This window comes from Centroberyx gerrardi, chromosome 20, assembly GCF_048128805.1.
Source record: "Centroberyx gerrardi isolate f3 chromosome 20, fCenGer3.hap1.cur.20231027, whole genome shotgun sequence".
Classification (NCBI taxonomy): Eukaryota; Metazoa; Chordata; class Actinopteri; order Beryciformes; family Berycidae; genus Centroberyx; species Centroberyx gerrardi.
In genome coordinates, this window is record NC_136016.1 from 12523482 (window position 1) to 12549738 (window position 26257).

The window sequence follows — 26257 nt, forward strand, 5'->3', positions numbered from 1 at the left end:
CAAGTTTGTGTCAAGCTGGTTATCCCCCAGCCAGAGCACCCTGGTCATACTTGTCGAAATATTCTTGAGCAGGTTAGGCCTAGTTAACCTGTACCTGTTCCAGGTGCCACAACCCAGCTGACCCTGCACCACAAATGGAGGACAAAAACAGAATCTCCCCTTTGGGCCATGAATAAAGTATATCAAACACAATTATGAAAACCAAATTCGATTGACTTTTCAAAAGAATCAGTGACCACTGTTCTCCTTCTCCCCTTGCATCATGTTTCTCCTCAGTGTTTTTGGTCACTGCTTGGCTTTTGTTACAGTCCAGGTTGCTACTTTTTGAAGCACTTTTACCGAATGGAGGCTATAATTGGCAACTGAGATACAACAGAACAACACCATGCTTTGAAATTTCCCAGCTTAATTGGTTTGGCATTGTCAGTCCTTATGATCTATGTTACCATTTGATTTCACTGCCAATGTTCTTCATTAGATGGAATATGTCAGTTGTAGGTTTACAAGACTGTACTATACATCAGCCATAAATTATGTGCACGCAGTGTTTATTTAACCCCGCTGCAGGGAGAGGGAAGCTCTGTCGCCTGTTGCATGTGTAGGCCGGCTGGGCCCCATGTGAAGTCAAACAAGGCTCTGCTGGTGGGGGTGCATCCATATGGTTTTATTAATGGATTAGCTGTACTCGACACAGTCTCTCTATGGGTGTATTATAGTGGGTAGATGAGGTGCATAGTGGTGGTGGTGACAGTAAAGATGCAATGGCATCCTGGTGGCTCAGGATCTGACTCACTACCTACAGTATGTTGCAAGTCATCTCCAATTTCCCACATCTGTCCTGTCACTGTATACTATCTAGTCTCACCCAGAAGTGCCATAAAAATTTCTAAATAGAAGTTGGTAGCTGGAAGGAGGTAGCTTGGAAAGAGGGTAATTAAGACTGCGGCTGAGGCCAGGCAGAGGGAGGAGTCTTTGTCTCTGCTCCCTTTTTACAAGGACTGTACAGGCTTAATATAATGAAGCCTTCATAAACTCTTAGGACCCACATGTTAGGCTACCCCTCCCAGGCCTACAATGCACATTATATACGTACCGTATAATTATTACAGTATAACTATTGTGAGCCATTGTATTTGTTTATACATAGAGCCTCCCTAAGTTTAGGGGACAGATTGGGACAATTCTGAGGGTTTCAAGCTGGCGGCGTCCCAAAAGGCCAGATTTCATAGGGTTTTCCTATATTCCTCAGGTCCTCTGTGCCTCCTATGGTTTGTGTCCAGTGTAACATCTGATCATGTGCCCTAACAGTAACAGAGCTTAGAACCATGGTTTCTGATTATTTTCTAATTAGACTTTTGCTGCACTAATTATATTAAAATATATATTGCACATAATATATTGCACTTCATAAAAAGCCAGTCAGCTACTTTTCACTCTTTGACTTCACTTTATGCAGCCCTCAGGCCTTGTGTTTGTGTGTTATAATGTAGATTATGGCTTTTTCAGTGTTACAGTATCAGGTGCCAAATATTGACTGACGAGCGTTTTTGCAAGGTGGAAAAAATTCTCACCAAACTTGTGAAAATATCGGAAGAAGGGTGCTGTGATATATGGAGGTGGTGAATGAAAAATCTGGTGCCGCTTCAGTGCGAGGGTTGCACATTCTTCCTGAATGTCAAAATCTCCCAGAATACTTTGCAAGGTGTGCTAATTAAGCATGAAAGTACAAACAGGCTCAGCTGCTGCGCCGGCGAGAATTCACACCGGCTCCCTGTGCATAGCGATGGTTATTTTCAGGCCTCGAAGAATCGCAACTTTGCTTTTTTACAAGATTAATAAAACAAGATAACAAGCATGTGAAAATAATCCACTAAAGTAAGAAAATAATCCAATAAAGGCTAATTATAAGCAGAGGTATTAAAAGAGGTCATGCCTCAGCTTGTCATGTAAAGGTGTTGTAGCTAGCTGTCGATTCAAAGCCCACCCACTGTGCAGCTTCCTGAGCAAGCCCAGCCTTTCTTAACCGGTGCACAAGTAGGTAGCTTGAAAACAAAACTTTGGCAGTTAGAAACAGCTTCAGCAGAAAGTGTTTTCCTCCACCTTTTCATGAAACCTGGCCTCTCATGGCTTAGTTGTGACAGCAGATGTTGATGCATTGTAGATATGGTCACAGTCATGGTACAGTAGAGAGCATATTGCAACAAACCCTTCATTGGTCATGCTTTTATGTTATATATGGTGTTAGGACTGCTTCCTACAAAAACAGGGTGGACTCTTTCCACACACAAAAGCCCAGTCACAATGTGCTAATCTAAGAAAGCATTGCAGTTGTACACATATATTTTGAAGAAATTCATTCATGTTTTTAAGACGCCTGTATGATTTATCATGAACAGGATGTACTTTCAGTCCCTCTAAAAAAATTTGAGATGTTGACATTAGTTAACAAGTGCTTTCTGGATGGACTGAAAAGCCTCATTATTCAGAGATGAGCTTCTTAAAAACCTAAACTAGCCCTTCATTGTTTAAATGGATGCTACTGTACAGCTTGAATAGTCACAGTGAATAGGAGCCAGTTAACTTTGAACCCAGGTGATGCTATTTGGGTGGTACTGCATACATAGTAATGTGGAGCTGATGAGAGAAACAGTATCACACCATACAATTCCTATTAAAGGATAGCCACAATTGCAAGGATGCATAACCCATACATAGAGTCCAGAGCCACACAAACTTTTTATGGCATTTGCAAATGTTTTGAATAAACAGATCGTTTTAGGGTTAGGGGAATACTTCATATTGCTGTTGATATTGAACTTGCATCCCACTGTTTCACAGTGCTGTGTTTCTGATGGCAAGAGCTGGGTAGTTCAATATGCTCCTTCTGGTGATAAAATGGGTTGATAATGTACAGTCTTCTGCAACCACTGAGGCTGCAAAATCTGTTTTTAAGCTGAAAACAAGGCCTGTGTATCAACAATGTCACTCTAGTACTTTCACAACTACTAAATGCTCTATACAGCCGCAGCGCAGGCAGTTTTCAGGATGTTTTTGTTTGTGGGAAAGTTTAGTACATCATTATTCTCCCACAATAATCAAGTGGTTCCTATGAAGTGTTTTCCATCATTATTACTGGGTATATGTCTGCGCGTATTTCCCAACACAGATCAAGCAACACCCAAACTAAATCTGGAGGTGAACAGAGCAGAGAAATAAATATACCCATCCCTCTCTCTGTTTCAAAAGAAGCAGAGAGGTGGTCTCACAACGCTTGTTAACTATCTTGTGTCTGGTCTGTCACAGCAGCATTTTATTAAGTGAGTGTGTGTGTGTGTGTGTGGGTGTGTGTGTATGTATGCATGTATAGACACTCAGCAAGGACCCGCAGGATCCACATACAGCACAGCAAGCGCAGTAAAACAACAGAGCAGAAGGAGATGAAACGAGCAACACCACCACGGGCACAGGCACTTGGAAGAGGATCTGAGAACCATCCCATTCCAAAGCCCATTCTCTCTCTCTCCCTCTCTCCCTTGTTCTCAATATTTCCTAATAATTAGTGCTGCGCCACAGATGTGCATTTCTCCCTCTTCACCCTCCTGCCTCTCCACCCTCTCAATCCTCTGTGTTTGTGATGTGAATGTGGGATATTAGGATGAGGATTTAAAGAGAGCATCATATGCTTTCTATTTGATAAAGCCATTAAAAAGAGGACAAAGATGAAAGCTGAAAGGGCCATACACAAAAAAGCTGTAAAGAATTACATGTGAGCGTATTTAAGGACTGTAATCATATTTTTAAGCAGTTTGATGAACCCAAACATGTGGGCAAAATGAAAAATGCAACTCAGTTTTGAACTTTGAAAATCAACTCTCTGGTATTTTGACTTCATAAACCCCAAGGGAAAGGGGATAAATGAGTCAACTAGCAATAAAAGTTTCAAAGGCAACTGATAACTTTATTTGGTGAAATTATGGGGGGAGAAATTCTGGTCCTGGGCTCACTTATCAAGACCAAAAATATCTTCACCCTGCGCAACTGATTGGATATCCTGTTTCTCACCATCGAATCATTTCCCCTATAAACAAGTATCAAACATAAGTTTCCACCCGTACCATTCAAAAGTGATGAGTGACTCTGAGGTCATATGAAATCTGGTACGAACAAGACAATGATTCAGTGGACACTCTTTCATCCTTGAGCAAGCCTTCAGAAAAAAAGAATCTATGCTTTGCTTTTGCTTTCCACAATTGTAATGCAGACGTAATTTTAATTTTCTCCTTCTTTCTATTTGAAATGTGATATTTTATACACACGTGAACTATGGCTTTGGATACACAAATCTTGAATTTATCCTTCCTTAGTGTCACAAATGAAAGTGTCACTTCACCTAAACAGGGAACAATGTGCGCATTCCCTTCGCAGGAACCTGTCTGCTTTGATTCCTGCCTTTTGCTATAAACATTTCCACACAGATACACAGCAAGAACCACCGCTGCGCATAGCTGAAATAAATGACACTTCATCACACTGAGCCCAGCTCTGTTATTGATGAGATCGCGGAAACAAGCATCCTGGATTTCTTCAAATAAGCTGCAGAGAGGGACCCATAACCTGCTCCAACACGTAATCCCTCCATTTTACTCAAGCTACTTCCTGAACCTGGGTTCTCCCTCCTGGATGCAGTCCCTGGGCTATTTCTCCATCAGACACCCTGGATATGGACTTATGGATGTAGGCTAAGGGTATCAAACAATTTGTATTAACATGTTTTTTTTACACCTATGTAGCAGAGATCCAGTCCTTTCATTGCTAGTGTAGAAAACAAAAATCTAATTGTCGGCCTTTTCTGTGCTTCAACAGCAATGAAATGATCACATCCATGCCACATAGGTTGAAAAACTCAACTTTGAGCTATACTGTGAATTCATCCAGAGTAGGGAGGAGGTCCCTGGTTCACCGGGGCCCCTAAGGGACCATACAGCTGGCCTGCAGTAATTGCTGTGCAAGGGGCCGTGGAGAGAGAAGACCGTGTAGAAAGCAGGAAGAGTAACTCAGGCAGAATCGCGGCAATTGACTTGAGCCTTTTCAATCGCTCTGCTGGACGTCATGCTGTCTGAGCGGCCCATCAGGCCCAGGTGTGTCGATACAGTCTTGTGAAACGTAAAATAGCATTTGCATCAAAACATGGAGACTTGGAAAGCTTTCTCTTCCTCTCTGTCATTTCACTTTCCTTCTTGATGTCATTCTTTCTCTGACTCTCTTTCCCTTGCTCTATTTTTCTCATTTGTCCCCATCACTCATCCTCAGTTCAGCTGGAGACCTTAAACAGGAGTTTGCCTCCACCTAGTGGTCACAAGCTGCAGTACTTACAGAGACAGGCCAGTACTGTACTGTGTGTTGGACTGGTTCAGTGTCTCTGGCAAGAAGTCTGACAAGTCCAAGATGACCAACCTAACCCTAACCCTACAAAATGATTGATCAGCACAAATTATGGTACATTTTTAAGATTAGTAGGTAACCTATGTGCCTATTTATCACAATGATAACACTTTTACATACTGGATCTATTTTTTGGATCTTTTTTCTGAACAGAATTCCTCAAATTATCACATTAATCCTTTTCCAAACTTTCCCGTGGGCGGTTTATTCAGGTCATGTTGAAGCATTTAACCACAAGGATTCTCTTTACTCATTTTTCAGCAATTATGTGTTCTGTATTTTTTTCCCCAAGTGCATTCCCCTACTTTGTAATAATCAAGGCCCATTAAGACAAATTTGAAGGGATGGCTTGCATCATATGATATAAAACTGCTCGGGAAAAAAAGATTATTGTCATGCAAAAGTAGACCATTGCACAAAACTGAGCCATTCCCATGCTCCTGTCCAGCTGACCAGGAAATGAAAAACATATTATTGTATTTTGCAAAGATGACTATTCTCAAATTGTAACGGATGGATAGATATTAAAAGGAAATCAATGATCTCCAAATATGTTCCTATTTAATTTTCATTCTTGTGGAGTAAACATGCATCATGCTCATTTCATCAAAGTCAAAAAAATGTGCCGCTCATCACATGAGGTTAATATCTTAGCCATTTATTCTTAAACATAAGAAAGAAAGGACTTCTTCAAGGTAAGAAAAATAACACTGCAATTTAAAATCAAGTGCACTTCAACAAACAGTGTCTCCATCTGCAAGGGAGCTGTCCCTTCCTACTGTGTGAAGTGAGATACACAAAATCAAAAATAGATCCAAAGAATCAATCTTCACTGTAAGGCTTTGGGTGGGATGGTGTGTCGTTACTGTTATGATGCGTTTCTTTGACCTTTTTCGCTGGCGGTGACAAATATATACTTGGAAAAAAACCATAAACAGCCAATCCACAACCCGACAACATCACAACAATGTCCTCAGTGACATCTGTACATGAACATCAATGCAACTATGTGACAAGGTGAGAGGTTGACTGTGATGTGGAGTCCAAGAGGAATCAGGCAGTGGGCTCATTTGTGCTACAACTCCTGCTATAAGCCAAGTGTCTGCATGGGAGCAGGATGAAGACGAAAGCTCTGGGGTCAGCACCTGACCTAGGACAAATACTATCTGTAAATAACGTGTTTGTGTGAACCTTCTTGGAATACCAGACGGGTGGGATTTACTGCATCAGTTCAGCTAAGTCCAGTCAGCCATATAAGTTGCCATGATGTCAAATGTCAGTTGTCAGTCACAGAAGGGTCAAATAGTGCTGTTGCAAATACTTCTCGTGGTTTGCCTTTGCCTACTTCAGTGCAGATGGTTGGATTTTGCCACATAGGACAGCGAATGAGTGGAAATAATCCCAGGAAAGAATTTGTGGGTGAATTTAATATACTGTTCTGTGATTAAACACATACGTGGCACTTTCTGAATTATCAGATAATCCCCCTCCCAATCTGGTAATCCATGCAGTTTTACACAAACACTATGAATTATTTGCTGTTACTGTTTGACCCAGCTCTGACTATCATTGTAGGTGACTCATCTAAAAACAACATGGATGATGACTTAGCTGGCTAAATGGTAAAGAGGGAGAAGTAGGTCACAGTCACACTTTCGTGGGGACACTTTTCAGAGTTTCCTACTTTACAAAAAAAAAAAAGACCATTCTTTAATAATATAGCAAAATAATCAACCTATAAACAAATCATACATTTTAAGTCTTTGTAACAGGACAAATCTAAATGAAAGTTAACCAAACAATACTTGGAGAAAAGAAATTAAAAGGAATGTTTCATTTGCAATTTCAACACTCTAGATCTAGCTATAGATCTGATATCAGACAATACCCTATCTATATAGTAGGCTAGTTATGACAGTAAAATGCAGCAATTCACAATAGCCTTAGTGCGTGTTACATACTCAGTATATATAACAATATACATTAATGGCAGGTCACATTTGACATTCTCGACAATACATCACGTACTGTACCATAAGCATAACCCACAAAATGATGCTGGTACCATGTTAATAAAAATAAATAATAAATAATAAATAAATAAGTACTAATTGGTTTGGTATTGACATTACAGGGCTTCACATTCTAGACAAAAGACAAAAAAAGTTCTCATGGGACCTTAATAATTAATTAATTTTAGTGGCCTTAGACAGAAAATGCAAATTTTCGGTTTCGTTTTTATACTATTTATGATGTCGTGACTTATAATCATCATAAATAATGATAATTAGCAATTAAAAAAGAGCTTGTGCAAACCACTAGAATCATTCAACAGCAGGTGGCAGTGTTTCTCTGTTACTCAATGCATAAAAGGGTGTTGAGCCAACTGATATACAGGTGTAGCCATCGCACAAGTTCACTTTTTATGCTTGCTTTGCTGTACCGTTGCTCTACTCCCAAAAGGAATTGTTGAGAAAAATTTAAACTTCTTAAACAGAAGACTTCTACCATGGCTACCACTGAATGAACTAGTTTCATCTGTTTTTCAGCCCCTATCATGGGAGTAGTTATGTCAACCTAGTGGAGCATGAGCAAAGACCATCAATAATCTAATCAATAAGCAGGTGTAGGCAGTTGATGCTTTAAAGTACATACCCTCATCCTGAACCGATTTTAAGGAATTCCCCCTTTGAAAAACTGTTCCTTTCAGTAGCAAATTTCATATTGAGGTGTGATTAAAGACATATCATCCAGACAAATACTGAACAGTTGTTGCTTTTTGTGTACTCGGAGGGAGGACACTCTTGCGGAGCAGACGCAAGTATTTGAATGAGAAAAACCCCAGTGTGTGACTACAAAGCCAATCATTAACATTTGTAAACGGCTTTTGTACAATAGGTCACTTGGCACAGACAATCTTGGTGAATGGTTTATTTGTGTGAGGGCACGAAGGTTTTATCGCTCTCTCTCTCTCTGTATCTACACTACAGTATATTCTTAGGGTTGTATATAAAGTATTTGTAGGCGCCTTGATTATACAGGAATGTTACATGGCGTGCATGGATATACCTTTTTGTTTGTTATACAATTTATTTTATTGGGTGAACTCCATTGTTGTGCAGTTGGGTGTGGTTTTGGTTCATGATGAGGTGGTGTGAACAAACTATAGTATGATACATGAGCAAACCTATACTAAAATATATGTGAAAATGGTCTCAAATATTTAAACTACTGCACTTGATTTATCTTGCCAAACACTTTAGCAATCCCAAAAGGGGAAGCACTGCTTGCAAGATGCATGAAATCAAGTGTGTTTTCTATATATATTTGAAACATATTCAAGTGCATGTTTTACCCACTTTCAGTTGCATGAGATGACCAAAGCACAGAGAGTGGATAGGAACAACCTGCATATAAACTAGGACTGAGACCATCACTGGGACCCAGAATCAGCGGTATGTCACTTACACAGTGCAAGTTTGTGACGTCTCCCATGAGAGCCATCTCAACTGCACTCCTGTTCTCACTCAACAACAGTTTACGACGCATTACCCTCGATTCTAACTCCCTGTGATAATATTACCTTCTCTGACTTTTCCTCCTTGCCAATAATGAGTCAGAGGCTACAGCACCACTTGGCATTTCAATGCAATTTTTGAGATCCTATACTAAAGATCAGACTTTATGAGATCCGATTGCTGTTAACTCATGACCTGAAAATGGCTGTTATGCGTCTGTGGCTGTATTTACTTAAGTCTGTCTGTGTCACTTTTTCCCACTCGCCCTCTCCAACTCTTTACATTGCTTGTATGCGCGCTCCATATATGTAGAATTCCGATCAGAATTCGAGCCTGACCAACTTCCATATCTGGTTTTGAAGATCTGATAGCAATGTGAGCATTTTTTTTCCTGCACCCAGACCTTTAACTTGGCATGTCTGGGTATGATTACATGATAAAAGTTGCATTGAAATGACAAGTGCAACTATAGCCAGAGAATCACTTCATTCTAATACAAACAAGCTGTTGATCTCAGTAGAAAAAATCTAACTCCTGTCAAGAAAGAAAGGAAGAAAGAAATGTTTTGAAGCACCAAATGAAGAGGTGATGAAGTGAGTGTAACCCTGAATGTGTTGACATGCACGCAGTATTCCAGATGCTGGGTCATATCCCAGCTAAGGTTATATACAGGAAAATCTATATGCATCTTCATATGCTGTTCCTGAATCTTGCTGTATATATGAATAAATAGAATATTCCAAGTATTACAATGGAAAATGAACTTACAGACTGCAAAAACCAACAGTAAACAGGATAAGATGTTTACATGCCTCAGTATCCCAGCTAATATTGGCATATTCTTGCTATTGTAATCAGGTTTCTCATAACTGGGACATGAAATAATCCAGGCTATTGTAAACAGAACATGGCATTTTACATGCGTCTCATACTTGAGTATCACAAATAATAATAGAATATGAATGTACATGTAAATGCACTGTGGAACAGAAAAGTGGAGGAGTGTGATGACATAAGAGCCATGTAAAAGTTGATTATCCTATAATGTCATATACAAATATAATATGGTTGATATATAAGGACTAAGACATGTACTAACGATACCTACACATTATAGACACATTGCTCATACATTCATATATGTCAACACTTAAATATGTATATATACATGTATATATTCATATGTATAGATATATCAAAGGAGGAATAAATAGTGCCATTAATGAGGTGAGACAACCTAGTTGAACTGTTCATTTTCTCGGCTAGTGAGACAACTATCCCCTTCTATTCATGCTAACACGCCCCAGGCCGTTTATTCGTGAGCATTATGCAATTTGACGTGTGGGACATAGTGGCTGAACTACCGACGCTCTATACTGTGTGCAGTGTGCAAATTGAAGTGATGCTGGTGGTCGTCCAGCTAAACAGTTCTGACTTTCCATCTCCCTCTCTTTCTCTGTCGCTCTGTCTCCCCACTCTCTCCCGTTCTCACAGTCCATGGGAGTTTGTCTCCAGAAACAAATCTGTCTCTGTCTCTCTCTCTCCCTCTTGAGGAGTGACCTTGTACGGGTTTTAAAAACACTCCAACAATGCCCTCTCTGGCACTAAATATAGTATACAGTATTATGCCCAGTAATAAATACAATGTTTTTCCAAAAAGTATTGTTGATGAACTACCGTTGCCTATATGTAACAACTAGATATGGTATATTATGGGAAATACAACATTGTCATATTTAGATGTGATTACATTCTATAGGGCTGATGGGGTATTGACATATATTGCAATGTACTAATACAGACAAACAAAAAGGCTTTGTGGTTGGACCCTGTGTGTGCATTAAGCCAGGCATAGTACATTACTGTAGGACACACACTTGGGACTCTAGGACACACACTTGGGACTGAGACAAGTGGCATGTTGTGTATGGGCCTCGGACAAATTGTGTTGATGAAACAGTGGTATTGGATACTGGCTGAAAGGCTGTGTCAGGGAATTGGCAGTGGACAACTCTCTGGCATGATGACTGTATCTTTCTTTGTACTGAAAATGGGCGGCATCTATCCCTGGTGATGCATTCAGCTGCAAAAATCAGGTGCGAGTCAAGGGTAGCAATGGACATGCTACATAGAGCTAGCTTGTATTTGGACGCAATAGAGTGTGAACAAGTCGTGGCTTGTTTGTGCATATAATATCTGCCCCTACAACTAGGAGATAAAGGAATCTAAGGATATGAGTGGGCTAACAAAACTCTGGGAGCCATCTTTCCTATTTCTATGGAATGTTTGACTTTTTTCTCCATCCACTCACTTTTCACAGGACCTCCTGTTATCTTTTTGCCTTCTGTTTGATGTCACTTCTGTGTGATGTCATATCCGACCTATTTTGTCCTCATGTTTGTTTCTTTGTTGCATTATATAAAGTGAGCCAAGTGGCCATATAAGTCTTTCAATATTTGGGACTTAATCATAGCATATCATGCTATTCTTGGAATTTTGGGAGACTCCTGCTGGCGGTGACATCACTGTTACCTCATGACATTCCCGGCAGTGGAAAACTATGGAATGATTGTGCTATAATCTACTATTTTGTACCACTGTTTAGGACTTGCATGCTCTGAAATTGGAGCGCAGCATTCACCTTCTCAACTTGTGGGAATTGAGGAAATGCTTCGTAAGTAGCTCATGTCAAAAACGATACTGATGGTAATTTGGAGCATTTGGGGTACTAGCAGTGTGATGTCTGTGTGGAATGGAGTTAGAAAAGGGGATGAGGCTTTCGTTTTGAGCCATAGAGATCACGCTCTCATCTTGTCTTTGCAGTAGGAGCAGGCAGAGGGCTGACAGATGTACCCTTACAGAGCAGCAGTGACAGAGGGGGATTGGAGATTAGAAAAAAGACGGGCAGTATGGATGGTACATGAGCAGTGTGTGTGTATGCATGTATGCAAGCATGTGTGTGTGAGATTGTGTGTGTGCGTGGGAAAGAAATACATATGTAGATAAATGTACTGTATGTGTATGTTTGAGTTTCAGAATACCCCCGGTGTGTAGTGGTGTGTCAGATGAGTGCTGGTTTGGTCGGGGCGGGGTCAGTCTCAGAGAGCAGCTGAAACCTGTGAAAGGCATGATGGGAGGAGAAAGGGTACAGGGTCTCTTAATCTCTATGCCTCTCCTATTTTCATTTGGTCTTTAGTTTGCCCACCTCCCCATTCAGCTTGCCCTCCTTTGCCAGCTTCTCATTAAGTTGGCACAGTTGGCGAAGGAAGCCGTCGTTAGGGCCGATCTCCCTCTTATGCCTCACCGTGCCCACTGCCACTCGGGCGTCCATTTTGTGGCGCAGCATGAGGTAAGCAACAACCATGGTGGGCGAGCGGCTGTAGCCTTCTCTGCAGTGTACGTACACCTTCCCTGGGGGACAGAAGCAAGACAATAAGATGAGTACGACCACACATGGTATTAAGTGACACATTTGCAAGCATCTCAAATCATATATTTATCTAATCTTCGGCCATGTGAGTTGTGCCTGGACGGTCAGATCTGACATACCAGTATCAATCATACTTTCTCCTTATGTGTTGATGTCATGTGACCATCCATGATTACAGACAGATTATGTAGCTATAAAAAGGATAAAAAATAATAACTAAATTGGTATGCATATTCTTTCTTGTATTGTGTCTGTTTCACATCATTACATACATTAGCAAATCTTGAAACTTCTCAAAACTCCAGCTATTAACAATTCCTAACAGTTTAAGGCATCTCCTGAGCTCCTCTATATTCCACAGATATATAAGGAATATTAGTAATGTTAATAACTTCCTTTTATTCATATGTTTAAAAGCAGAGCAAAATGTTTCACTTTTCTGAAATTACTTCCTGAATGACTTACTGAAGTTTAAGGCAATTATGACAAATCTCATGACCAGCCCAGTTGTCATTCAATGTGCATGTGTGATCTTTCAACATGACTTTGCATGTTAATTCTGTTATCATGCGTAGTTCAATTAATGATGACATTACACATTAGAGGCGTGGCTTTCTTGTTTCTAGTTGTAGGAGCGGCTTGTTCACGTACACAAATCTTTAATGTCCAGAATGTTGTGAAAAATAAATAGGATTTCTGCACTATCGTGGCTTTTGCATTTTAAGGCTGTGGCTGAAGAACAAAGGTGGAGGGAAGGAAGGAGGAAAGAAACGAAGGAAGGAAGAAAGAAACAAAGAAAGAAACAAAGGAGAGAGGGAAGGGTTGGGGGGAACATCTGCTGTGACCAAATTTGCCTAGCGAAGCATCTCCTCTGCCAGGAGATGCAAATACAAGACCTGACCTCTGCCGCAGACTAGGCAAAGTCAATCATCTTCACTGCACCGAACCCACACCCTGCTCATTCCCCAGAATCTGTGCTCTTTGTGTACAGTGTGTGTGTGTGTGTGTGTGTGTGTGTTAAACAAAGAGAGGCGATGCATGTGTGGGATGCTTTAGCATTATGAAGAACACATTTTCTTTGTGTTTTCATGTCTGTGTGCTTATCTTATCAGTGTGTGTGTGTGTGTAAATCAGAGTTTGAGTGTGTGTCTTCTCACACCTGCCTTTATCCAACTCACACTTTCATTACCGACTAGCCGAAGCCCCGGGAGGAATTCACCTTGCCAACTTCCACAGAGCAGCCGATGTGCCGGGCTCAGGTCAGATCTGCGGATTCTGCAGCACGTTTGAAACCCAACGCTTGCCCCTCCCTCTCTCCTCTCCTGTCCTCCTCTCCTCTCCTCTCTTACCCTCTGCTTATGTCTCCTCACCCTCTACTCCATCCTTCTCTCCCCTTCTTCTCTCCTTCTCACTCTTTCCTCTCCTTCCCTCCTCCTCATTCATCCCCCCCCTTCCCTCTTCTCCCTCCTCTCTTCTCTCCCCATCTATACTGTTTTTCAATACCCAATCACCCTGCCTGCCACTGATCAATGCTGATTCTACTGTATCCTCTTGTTAGATAAGCCAGATCTGTGGCTCATCACTTCACTCATTCACTCACCTCACTTGTTTGCTCTTTCCCTCATTTTCTCACTCCCTCATACTGTAGATTTGTTCACATTGATTCACTCACTCTTTCAGTTGCTAGTTCTGTCATTCGCTTCCTTGGTCGCACTTAGGTCCCCTCCCATCGCATGCTTGTCCACTCACTCATTCACTCACTCTTACCCACTTCTTACTTCTTACTTCTTACGCACACACAAAATCACTTTCCCAATTGTGTGCAGTACCTGCTGATCTGTCAGGCTGTTTCAATATGCTGAATTCAAACCAGTTTAGTAGGAGATTACTTATTCAACATCAGTAGGCCTACACCAAAATGAAAAAAAAAAATACCCATGATGCCGTGCGATGACATGATGGTAAAATTAGCCATTCGCAGAAAACAATGTGACACTAGACATGTGCCATCCTTCAGGTTTCACTATGGTAGGTGTGAAATAACCACAGCAACTGTCTGAAAATTCATGCTGCATATTATTTGGAAGGTATTTGGAATATTGTAGCTTTACATAATTTGTAGTTTTATACAGGAAAAGTTATTTAAAAAAATAACCAATTACATAACAGACAGACATAACTAAAAATATTGATGTTTTTTACTATCAATACTGTTCTTAATATCTATGTAAGATGCGTTGTTCCACTTCTGTGTAAAATCTACATTGAATTAATTTATTTGATTTGTTCAATGTGCTGATAGTTGGTTTAGATGGCAGTATGCAGTATGAGCTTGTGGACATAACCACACTTACATAACCTCCCGTCTTCAATTTGATAGATTCATAGGAACAATGCAACGATGCAATTCCTCATTAAGGCCCTGACCTATGACCTTTTTAGAGCTTGGAGCTAGGGGTCACAAAATGTCACAGATAATGTTACAGATTGCACAATGTCAGGCAGGAAGACACAGTGCAGCATGCAGGGGCAGCGCTGCGGCATAAGGTTTCTTATTACAAAGATCCTCCTCCTCTCTTCTTCTCTCCTCTCCTCTCCTGTCCTTTTCATGCTCTCTCCTCTTTCTTGTCCTCCCCCTCCCCTTCCTTTCCTCTCCCCCTTCCTCTCTTCTCCACTGCTCTCCTCTCCTCTCCTCTCCTCTCCTCTCCTCTCCTCGTTACAGTAGCCCTTCACTCCTGATTTACCACGGTGTTGGGGCGCCTTTGCCAAATTGCCTGGGAATTAAGATGCTTTATAATTGCTCCTCTGTGTCAAAGCTGACAATAAATCCATGGCATAAAACACAGGGTTCAGGACACCAATTAAACGCATCCCTCAGGTGTGTCAACACATGAAGTAAATTTGGTTGCAGCTTTGGGAGAGATGGAGAAAGATTTTGGGTGGGGGGAGGGATGGAGTGGGGGTGGGGTGGGTTCTGTTTACTTTCAGTGTAAATTTACAAATGTTGCACTATGTGTGTGCACTGTTAAAATACAGTACATCTGACCTACTCAGTAAATCAAAAAGGCAATGTAAGACTTAACATCCTATTCATTTCTGCATCTTGACTGTTTCTCATACATCATGTCATTGTTGATGAGGATTATTCTTAGGGCTTTTTTTCCTCTTATTGGATAGTGGACCGTGACAGAAAAGATGGGAAACAGAGGGTACATGGTCATATAAGCCATAACCAGCTGAGTCACATGCACTACTACTACTTTTATGTTCTGTTACCTGCTGCAAACCTGACAAGTAAATAGTGTCACAGCACCTGTTTAACGTAACTAACTCAGTGAAAACGTGGTGAATCGGGCTTTGGTGCTACAGGTGTATTATACATGGAGCGTCTTGACAGTGTTGACGGCCAGGGACATGATCTGATAATGGAATGTGGAACAGGGCTCAGGAGTGTGTCAGATTTAGCCTGAGACGCCCAGGGCCCTCGTATTCAGGATTATCTCCCTGCTGTCTTCTCTTTAAGATTCACAGCAAGGAAACAATATCGAGATTGCATCATTAAATGATGCCTTGCATCCTGTGCCCTAAAGGAATCCTATAGTTTTCTTTTCATGCTGTCTTCTTAAGATGAGCAACAAGAGGAGCTTGTTTTCATGTCTCGACTGGTGGGAACAAATTACTTTGAAAGAGGGAGCTACTGAAGTGAGACAGACACCGTGTTCCCCTTTGATCTCCTCTACCTTTGAGGGGGTTTGAAAATTGTATAGACACAGATTCTCAACTCTCTTTTGGTTCTTAGGTACATTTTTACGTATGCATAATAAGATGGGATTTAAAAGAATAGAATAGAATAGAATAGAATGTGGCCAGAAGACAGGAAGAAAACTCTTCAATGCAGTACAACCACATAAATCCTCCACAGTTCATATCAGCAGCACATGTCTGAACTGGATCCACAAACTGGCAAAAAAGGCTCACCTTTGCCATTATTGTGCGCCAGGGCCTTGTCGATAAAATCAGCCCCCTCCTCGAAGTAGGCACTGAGGTTGAACTGCTCGGTGTCGTTGGCCTGGATACCATGGTATATGATGCCTGTGCCAGTGTAGAACTCTGCGTTGGTGTTGACGTGCATGAAGGAGTTGCCCTCCGCCACGTTGAGGATGTGCGTCACTCCAAGTTTCTGCAGACGCATCACATTCTGGGCTACAAACCTAGGAAGGGGAGATGAGATTCAGATCAGAGTGGAAAGAGATGAGGTGCAGGATCAGGCTGGAAACATCAACCACCACCAAATGATAAACTGGTTAGTTTTGGCAGGTGGCTGATAAATTCCTTCAGCCACTTGGCAGGTTTTTGAAGTCTGTAGAAAGTCCACTGTATTGAAACACAGCATCTAGGCTAGTAAAGGCTAGCCTGGCTATCATTGTGGCAGATACAACAAAAATGTACTCTCCCACCCTGTAAAGGATGTATATAGAGCATCAGAACCTGAGACCTCTAAGACTAATAAAAGCACTAGCAGATCATTGGGGCTACAGTTTGTTATGGGGGCAGAGGCTTTTTCTGTTAACGAAGGAATGTGTCAGCACAATTTATTTCACAGTGATATTTTGGCAATATCTCTATATGTTGCATCTTTCATGACAACTTCACAGTACATGCATTTTAGTGTATTAGCAAGCATTGTGCTCACAGTATCACAGCATCTCTAAATATACATCTGAATCTATTGGGATGTGAAAACAATTCTCAAACTGAAATGTCTCTTTTCATTAAGTTTATCCTGAGTTGTTGAGTTCAGCAGTTGTTACTTGGAGTCAATGCTCATTGAAAGTCTGCAATGATGACTTCCACACTCAACTTGACTCATGTGCAATGTGTTTTCATGCATGTCAGTTATTGAATTAGCAAACCTCGAAATGCCAGCATTCCACACAGCTTATGCCAGTTGGTGGACACTACATTTATTTATACCTTAACATACATTTGTAGTATAGGATAGCCCCAGTTGGAATCAAACCAGTCACCCAGGGAGTGTCACAGGTGCCCCTCACCTCTATACCTGCCCCTGGCTAACATAACTGTCTGGCCAACCAGGCTTGTGGCTGGCAGGAACTTGACGGGAATAAATGGTGCTGTTGTCTGACCATGTGAGCGGGTTCCACACCAGAACAACGCAGCATTCTAAGCTGGAGCAGACACACCATGGAGAAGCTGGCAGCCGCCCAGCCACTGGACCACAGAGCCACAATGACTAGAATGGATGCTTCCTGGTGTGGCATGATAATGGGAAAGCTCATTCTACATATCCTATTTCTAAGAGCTGCGCACAAAGAACAGCATGGTGCTCTGAAACAGAGTACCAACAGTATACTCAGACAGAGGGAATGAAAACAGGAAGGGGAGGAAGGCATGGGACAAAGGAGAGGAAAGAGTAGGGTTTAAAGAGAGGCAGAGAACAAGGCAATAAAAATGTAAAAGAGAAAACAATAACATGCAACCCTGCACATAATTGATGGCATTTGAATACAACATGGAATTGTTCGGTTTTTGCATCTAACTCGTTTCAAGCAGGACCAGAGAGAGAAATAGATGGCTAAAGAGCTCCATCTTAATCTCTCGATACTCAGCCAGCTCCACTCCAGTGGCTTCACCTCCGTCTTCATCTACTCAACTTCCCAGAAACAATAAATCTCTTGCTGCTCTCCTCCTGTTCTACTGTACCCCTTTATCTCGCTCCTGCTTATTAGAGTCAAAACAAGCCCACACAGAACACAGCTGACAAACAACAACCGAGGAACATACACACGTTTGCCTTGTGTCCACTGGCCCGGGTTTAGCTGCTCTTGCCTGCCTGGCTCAGCGCCAGTGTCTCCACTGTTTTCAGACTCTGGCCAAACCTGGCCCGACCCGGCCAAAGGTATCCACAAGTTCTGTTAAAGGATTCAAGGCTATTGATTCCAAATAAAAAGTTTCTTGTATACTGTAGAAAAGTTTTGCACAGCATTCAGTCACAATAATTAACTGTACTGAATTTACATGTTTCACAATATACAAAAACAAAAAAACAAACCACACCATATCATTGGCCATATGGCTAGACAGAGCTAATTGAGACAAGGTTTTACTCTACACCGTTTCTTAGGCAGAAAAAATAACTTTAGATACATCAGAAGAAATTATGGGTGCTTATGTTCTTGTAACATTTGCCAACCTGTTTTGCATGTCACCCCCCCACTTTAGTCCCATGTCTCATCTCTTAAATGATCAAATACGGCAAAAGATTCTTATGCACAAAATGGAACTTACAACTAAACCTATGCCAAAGTTGTGATTTATAAAACAAAAATAACATGGATGCCAAAATTAGCTATTGTTTAAAATTTTATATGATATATTAAAGGCTAAAACTATCAATATCCAAGGTATGAATGACAAATAAATAATTTTTTATTTATTCTTTGAAATGGTCACATGATGGAATCTAAGATAAAGTCAAACATTTAAATGAGGCCCAAGAGCCATAAATCTTTGTGTAAAATGCTCACAGGCGCTCTGCACTCCCAGCTGTGTGTGTGTGTGTGTGTGTTTTTATTGCAATATCCGCCAGTGTGCTTACAGTCCATACGAGGCTGGTGAGGCGAGGCTAGGTGACCCTGGACAGGTCCCTAGAGATGGCTGCAGGTCACCGGGCCCGCGCGGCAAGAGCTAATAAAGATCAACTCTGCCACCATTTTGCTTTACGGCTGTAGGAGGGACGAAGCGGCCCATCTGTCTCTGTGTCAGCTGCAGGGGCACAGACTCCTTCAAAGGTGATGGAGCGATGCAGGGCTCCATGTGGACTCAGATCAGCTACACAAGACACTCATAATTATCTCCCTCTGACTCTGTGTATGTGCGTCTGTTTTGACTGAGTGCAAGCGTGTCGCTATAAGCTTGTGTGCATAAATGATTGAATAAGTGCTTGAGTATGCAGTATGAGCACTTACTATGCAACACGAGTGCAACATTCAGAATACTTGATTTCCAGGTGTGTGTGTGTGCATGTGTATGTGTGAGGACAACTGTGTGTGTGTTATCTAGTGTGTGTATCTGTGCACAAGCTTGGGGAATGTGACTTTATTGAAGTGTTTGTGTGTGGAGTTGTACGCAGGCAGTACTGTTCACATTTACTGTACATACACAACAGTATGCAGAGGCACACTGGGTTGAAGTGAGTGCACAGCTAATGGCTCCCTTCCCATTCACCTGGCCTGTCCCAGCCTCCTCACCCTGGTATCCGCAGTCCCATGACATCCATTATTAAATACCAGCTTCACAAAGAGCCAAAGTGTTCCTCGAACCAAACAACCACAACTTAAGTCTGCCCCTAAGCCATAGGCAGTGGTTTCACTACACTGATTGCAACTTATTTGAGGACCGATTTGAGGGTTAGGAAAATACTTTCATCTATTTGGCATATGAATGGTGTCCCACAGCAATGCTTGTCAAACTTGTATATTCTGTAACTCTAACTATAAGCCTGTATGTATAAATTAAGAACGGGAAATCCGGACTCACTTTTCAGATCACATGAGCATACTGAGCTTCACCACTAGTTAAGAAGTAAACTGGTCTGCTTTGGTGTACTGTGAAAAACTGAAATAGCAAACCATATAGTAACAATTATCACCAACATTGTTCCTATATAGGCCAACATGAAAATTTTCATCATGAAGATGATAGCAAAAATATTCTTTTCTCATTTATTAGATCAACACGTTGTTTACAAGTCAAAATTAGGCCTAATCTTCTTCCAGCATGTTGATGGTCTGTTGCAATGCAAAAGTTGAAACAGGGCAACAGTAAACATGCCGCACCACAATAACCTACCAATCATCCTCCACTCGAATTATAGCTGCAATAAACAATTTTGTTGACCACTAGAGGGCAACCGCAACCGCAACACATTTGTAAATAACGCACAGCAAAACCACTGCACTACGGAGGCCTATGAAGGACAAATGGAAGGATAAATGCTAATAGCTAACCTGATAAGTCTCGCCGGTTACCAGTCTCGCTTTGCCAGAACTTTCTCCCGCTGAAGGTTACATGTCCCACAATAACAAGTGAAGAGGTAGGTAGCAAGTTTACTAGTTTGAAGTTACACTAAGCGATTTTCCGACCACTAGAGGGTGACAGAAACCACAACACATTTTGTAAACACACACAGCAAAACTACTGGGCGATGGAAGCCCTTAAGGACAAACCGTGCATAAAGGCTAATGGCTAAAATAAGCATACCTACAGAGAAATGTCGCCGGTTAACAGGCTCGCTTTGCCAGAACTTTTTCCCGCTGAAGGTTACATGTACCACAATGACAAGTGAAGAGGTAGGTAGTAAGTTTACTAGTTGAACAAGTTTACTCGCTCGCTTCATCGATTCCGCCATTACCAGAATTTTTTTCAGGGATGGGAGAGGGGCAGCGCCGCTTTCAAACAGCAAGGGAGGAGACAAGCTAGTTTTAAAAAAAGGAAAAGCTACTGAATGGGTCGGGAGGAGCTACGACTCGGGCCGAACATGACAACAAGCTTTAGAAAAGAGGAGAAAACAGCAACACAGCTGGCCCGCGTGTGTGGATATTGGTTTATATCATTATGTCTCAGTGAAATCTCCACATAGCACACATTTGTTTCAGGATTGGTTAAATGGTCTGAAATGCTTATTGCAGGTTTAAAGGTCCCATATCGTATAAAGCAGGATTTCCCTTGCCTCTTGATTTTAAAGGAGTTGGATGTGCTATCTAAACATCATAAAAGTATCAAAACGCACGGTAGCCAACTAAATCCACACAATCCATATTAGAAAACCGAGCCTCTAAATGAGCCGTTTGGACTTCTGTAACTTTGTGGCATCACAAAGGTTCGCTCATTACCATTTTTGTAAGAAATAATAGACTAACAAAGTGATTTTTTTCAAAGCTGTTGAGCGGTTGTCATTGTTTATTACTGGAGAGTTTTCCTTACCTCTTGCTGTCTGTAGCTGCCGTGTCGTGTCTCATGTTTCACTCTGAACAGATCAGCCAATCAGAACAGAGGGGTCATTAATATCAATGAGCCTTAAAGACACAGCAACAGAAACAGCCTACTCTTGGCAAGGCTCGGAGAGATGCTGGAAAATGAACGTGTAAAAATGGACTGAGAGTGTTTTTGGTACATGACACCGCACAAACAGCTTTGAATGGACCTCAAGACATAAAATAAAACACTGGAAAGTGTAGAATATGGGACCTTTAATGATTCGGTTCTCTGTATACCTCACGATGCATAAAGACTGGAACAAGGTGTAAGATCAGCATTCCTATTCTTGAAACTTATGACTACAAGCCCTGTCCGTCCAGCGCTTAGCAAAACACTCTTCTGTTTTATTTGACTGGTTGAATAAACCCTGACTAATGACTGGAGTAAGCAAATGGCACAGTAGGCAAATGGTACCATGAAAGAGCACTTGCATAAAGCCCTGAGTTAGCTCTGATAAAAGCATCTCAGTTGGTGCAGACTCACATCACCCATTTCATCAATATTCAATTGTAGGTACTGAAGGTGGTTGATTTTGCAAGGATTTTTTTTGCTTGGATCTTCAATGGAGGCTCTGTAAAGGGTAAGAATGTTTTTGTGTTACATTCAGTAGGTCGCAACTGGAGAAATTGTTTGTTTATCAAATGTTTCTTCACCACATATCTATACCAGTAATTGAAAATGATATTTCAGGAACCATAATGGGTTATGAGACTTTTTGGTTTCTGGTGTGTCCCTTCATAGAACGAACATTAGTGTGTTTCCATGAGCCGAAGTCCCAGCTGAACAACTCTATATTTAACTGATATGAGTCCTGGACTGAAAAAGTTAAACTATCAGTGCTCTATATTACTCTACATCCTGGTTAGTTAAACTATGGGTTGTGGCCCAAATTGGGTCATGGGCCCTATTCCTGTGGGACCCCCACATGACAAGAGAGGCTAATGAACATTTTCAAGAACAAGGCTACCTTCTTCTCATTTGAGTCATGAACGGTAACTGTTAAAGAGCCTGTGGTCTGCACCGTAAACATAATTATGGTATATTGAGTGAATTAATACATTTGTTTTGAATGGACAATGATCTTATTTTGCCAGTCAGCTACAAAATGTATGTTGTAACAGCTTACGGCTGATAAGATACATCATCAGAGAGGCTGAGTGGGTCCCAGTGGTGAAGACAGTGGACAGAGCACAGGCTTTAATCAACAATCAATACTACCTCTCCCTGTATCCGCCATTTACAATATCGCATTACACTGCCCTTTCAGTTGGTTCGAATACACTATGCTATGCTATGATAGTCAAATATTTTACTAACTTTTAATAACAGACCTAAGTGTAAAGAAAATGTTCCTGTTGATTTCTGAGGAAATGGTGTTTCATTTTCTTAATTAGAAATCAAAATTTCTTAATCAGAAATTTTGAAAACCATGCAGACAGCACATTCTGACTCTCTTTCAAGCCTACAGCGATGTGTGTTTAGCTTCAGCTAAGGACAAGGCTGCCAACACTTTGTTTTGAGACTTGGCCGGGGAGAGTGGCATATTCAGATTGATTTTGTTGTAGCACTGAGGTAATGTGCTTGCATTCTGTCCTGCTCGCCCCCTTCCACCACTCTCTTGGCAGTGACTGGAGCCAAGTGATGGATTGGAAAGAGACACTAAATTTCTCTGGGGCATCCCTGGATTGTTTCTGTACTGTATATGGATCTATATTAGGGAGATTAAGAGCTGCTCTGTAAAAGCTTACCATCAGAGCTCAGCAAAACATATTTGAAAAATTATATTTACTGCAATTATTGTTTTTCCATACTGTGTGTTTTTCCATACTACAACAAATTTGAAACTTCAAACGTGAAGATGGTTTCTGATATTTGTGCCATTTCAGGTGTCCTTGATTTACAGCCTCATGAGAGGTAACATCATTTTACAAGGTTAGAAAATTAAAGTGCTCCTTGTCTTTCTCCAAATATTCAAAATGTTTTCAACTATTTCCCCATGTCTGCAGTGCAACTACTTCTGGGACACAGGATCATCACTTAGAATAAGGCAACTTTTAAGTGAATTGTGATGGGCAACACTGCCAAGCATTGTTGTGTTAGACACTTAGGAACATTTTATTGCTGGAAAACAATTGAATAGATTTTTGATCCTGTGGATCACTTGCCTATTTTTGGATATCCTTACCCAGTGTGAAAAAAACAACAACAACAACCTTGGGCTTCCACTGGGTCATATTTATCAAGAATGTCATGAGACAGAGAAGGGGTGGGGCAACATTCAATTTGCAATTGACATGATTTAAATGCTCTTCAAAAAGTAAGTACATTAACAATGCTTTCCATAAAATAAATGTTGGAAAGATTGCATTATATTGTGAATTTTTATCATGGCTGATAGATTATGATACAACACAGTCTACCATTAGTTTTACCATAAGTATAAGTGATTTCTTTTACCTCAATTTGTGATCAAAAAGAACAATGCAAGTCCTGAATTGTGGGTAGGGTGGTATATCAAAAGCAATCTAGACTCCAGGAAAGCCAGGAAAGGACTGAGGCTAGCTGAGTATTTGTAAAGCACGTGTCTCTCTCTCATGCATACAGACTCTTCTTCTCATGCACAATCTGTAAACAGTACAGGAAATACCAGGAACTGGCCTTACCGGAACGGTGAGCTGTAAATTCCCTAAGAGTCGGCATGTTCATTACATAGCCTGTAGCACCCAGTCGACCAACAACCATGGATTTATGGTTTGGCCTATACCATGTTAAGTGTGTGTGTGCGTGTGTGTGTGTGTGTGTGTGTGTGTATGCGTTCAGTGTGTGCTCAGCATCATTTCATAACGTGACAGTGGAAATTAAACTAGTTAATTAAACTAGAATTAAATGGCATGACAGGCTTAGAATCAGCTATTTATTTGTTCCCTAACATGATTAGATACACGAAGAGAACAATGTGTTGTTTATTTGGAATGAAGTTAGAGTGCTTCAGAAAAAAATGTGTGTGTGTGTGTGTGTGTGTGTGTGTGTGTGTGTGTGTGTGTAGTAGGTAGCGAGGGTCTGCTATTTTTAGACAGTATTATATTTTTGGCCCTACAATAATTATCAGTGATGAATTGGTAAATAAAAATGTGCTTGAACTATGACCTCTAGTTGGTGGTCATCCTCAGGCAAACAACCACTAATATAAGCAAAAATCATTTATGTTTTCAGAAAAGCACTAATTTATGCTTTTGTTTATGTAAGACCCTACCCTCATAAAACTTAAATCGGTTTGTTATTACTTACTATTATTATTATGATGCCTTAAAAGGTGGGTTCGCTCTATTCCGCAAATGGAAGTGAGTTTAGAGCGGTTTACTCTCCACTACATCCCTCCCTACTATCAATGCAGCTTCACACTCACGACTGCGGTTTCTCGGCAAAATTCACGTGCGGACACTCATTCCTTTGTTTTGAAGGAATCCACGAAGACCGTCAGTTGTTTTTTTGTTTTTGTTTTTTTTAATTCATCATATGAAAAGAAATCCTCCAATATGTTGACTGCTGATAGCCCTCAACAGAATGGTTAAAGGGCGGGGAGCTGCTGAATAAAGACGACGTGATTAAATAGCAGTGATACTGAGCTTAATGATGGAGGGTTTCATTCAGTAAAAACTGGTCTTTGCATTGTCCTTCACATTGTGATACCGGGCGTTTTTCTCTCATATTAGGGAATGGAAACAGGTATGGACTACCGCGTCCAATGACAATAAGTAGGCTACTACGATATTATTACTATTAGGCTATTGTTATTATTATAATGTCCGTGTTAGCCAAATATTCGCATGTCAAGCTCCTACCCCGGTGATATATGTTGATAATTCGAGGAAGACCAATTATTTGTTTACAACAGGCTGTCGTCTCGTCCACGATAGGGAAGACACCAAAATAACAAGCACACCCTGCGCGTGCTGTCTGACATGCGACGCTATTGTCATTGTCGTGTCTGGGTGGATGGTGCGTTGCTGGGGACGATGAAGTAGCGGGAAAATCTACCTGTCGGTGTCATCTGATTAAGACGTTTGATGGACGCGCGAGAGGGCGTAATTGGTCTTATTTGAAGAAACAATAAATGACTCACGCGTTACCGACGTATATTCTGGGGAAGACCTCGTTGAAGTGTTGTGTCGGTAGGCTGTAAAACCCGCTGCCGTTGGACAGGAGCTCGTTGAGTTGTTGCACGGTAACCTCGTTGCCTGGCACCGGGACATCAGCCGGTGGTTGCTGCTGCTGCTGTTGCCTCGCAGGACTCTGGTGTTTCTTCATGGCTCACTCCTTCTTCTCCCTCTCCTTCTCCCTCTGACACACAAACAGGTGTTAGATTACTGCCAGCGCCGGAGTCGTGTCAGTTTTCCGATTTTTCAGCTGCATTTTATCCTCGCGCTTGAGTCGTGCGTTGTCTCGTCTCCACGGTGTCTGATGAGCGGGCGCTCTAGCTTTTCCCACTAGTGTCAAGCTTGAGGGAGTTAGGAGTAAGACTTCCGGTCAAAACTTTCAAAATAAAGCTATTAGTGATGATTGAATGAATTATGTTTTCTGTTTAATACAAAGTACAAAAATAAAAATATAGGCGATTTAAGGAGGGATCTGTAGAAAATTAAAATACAATTGTGTTTTTCTTTTTCATAGCATAGCCTAGCTATAGTTTTGTTATCTTAGACAAACTGGAATAAGCAGGGATAACATTTGCCCGTTCATGTGCAGACTAAAACAAAATGAACAGGGGACTACTGGTGAAAGTGTGGTCATCATGACAGCTGAATAG

At 41.2% G+C, this 26257-nt stretch overlaps 1 protein-coding gene across 1 annotated transcript; it reads right to left on the minus strand.

Annotated features, from left to right (window-relative positions):
- Window positions 1-6079: 6079 nt before the first annotated feature.
- dusp3a (dual specificity phosphatase 3a) lies at window positions 6080-25888 on the minus strand. Its single transcript, XM_071902751.2, has 3 exons — window positions 25574-25888; window positions 16369-16601; window positions 6080-12371 (listed from the first exon to the last, which is right to left on the minus strand). The coding sequence occupies exons 1-3, from the start codon at window positions 25756-25758 to the stop codon at window positions 12142-12144; spliced, it is 648 nt and encodes a 215-aa protein (XP_071758852.1). The 5' UTR covers window positions 25759-25888; the 3' UTR covers window positions 6080-12141.
- Window positions 25889-26257: the final 369 nt, after the last annotated feature.

What these genes read in the sequence shown, in the direction of transcription:
- dusp3a (XM_071902751.2), bottom strand. Translation starts at nt 25,758, where the DNA reads ATGAAGAAACACCAGAGTCCTGCGAGGCAACAGCAGCAGCAGCAACCA. An exon ending in AGAATATACGTCGGTAACGC is followed by an intron (nt 16,602 to 25,573) that starts GTGAGTCATTTA and finishes TCCCCTTCCTAG; the next exon opens with GTTTGTAGCCCAGAATGTGA. An exon ending in GGCGCACAATAATGGCAAAG is followed by an intron (nt 12,372 to 16,368) that starts GTGAGCCTTTTT and finishes TCTGTCCCCCAG; the next exon opens with GGAAGGTGTACGTACACTGC.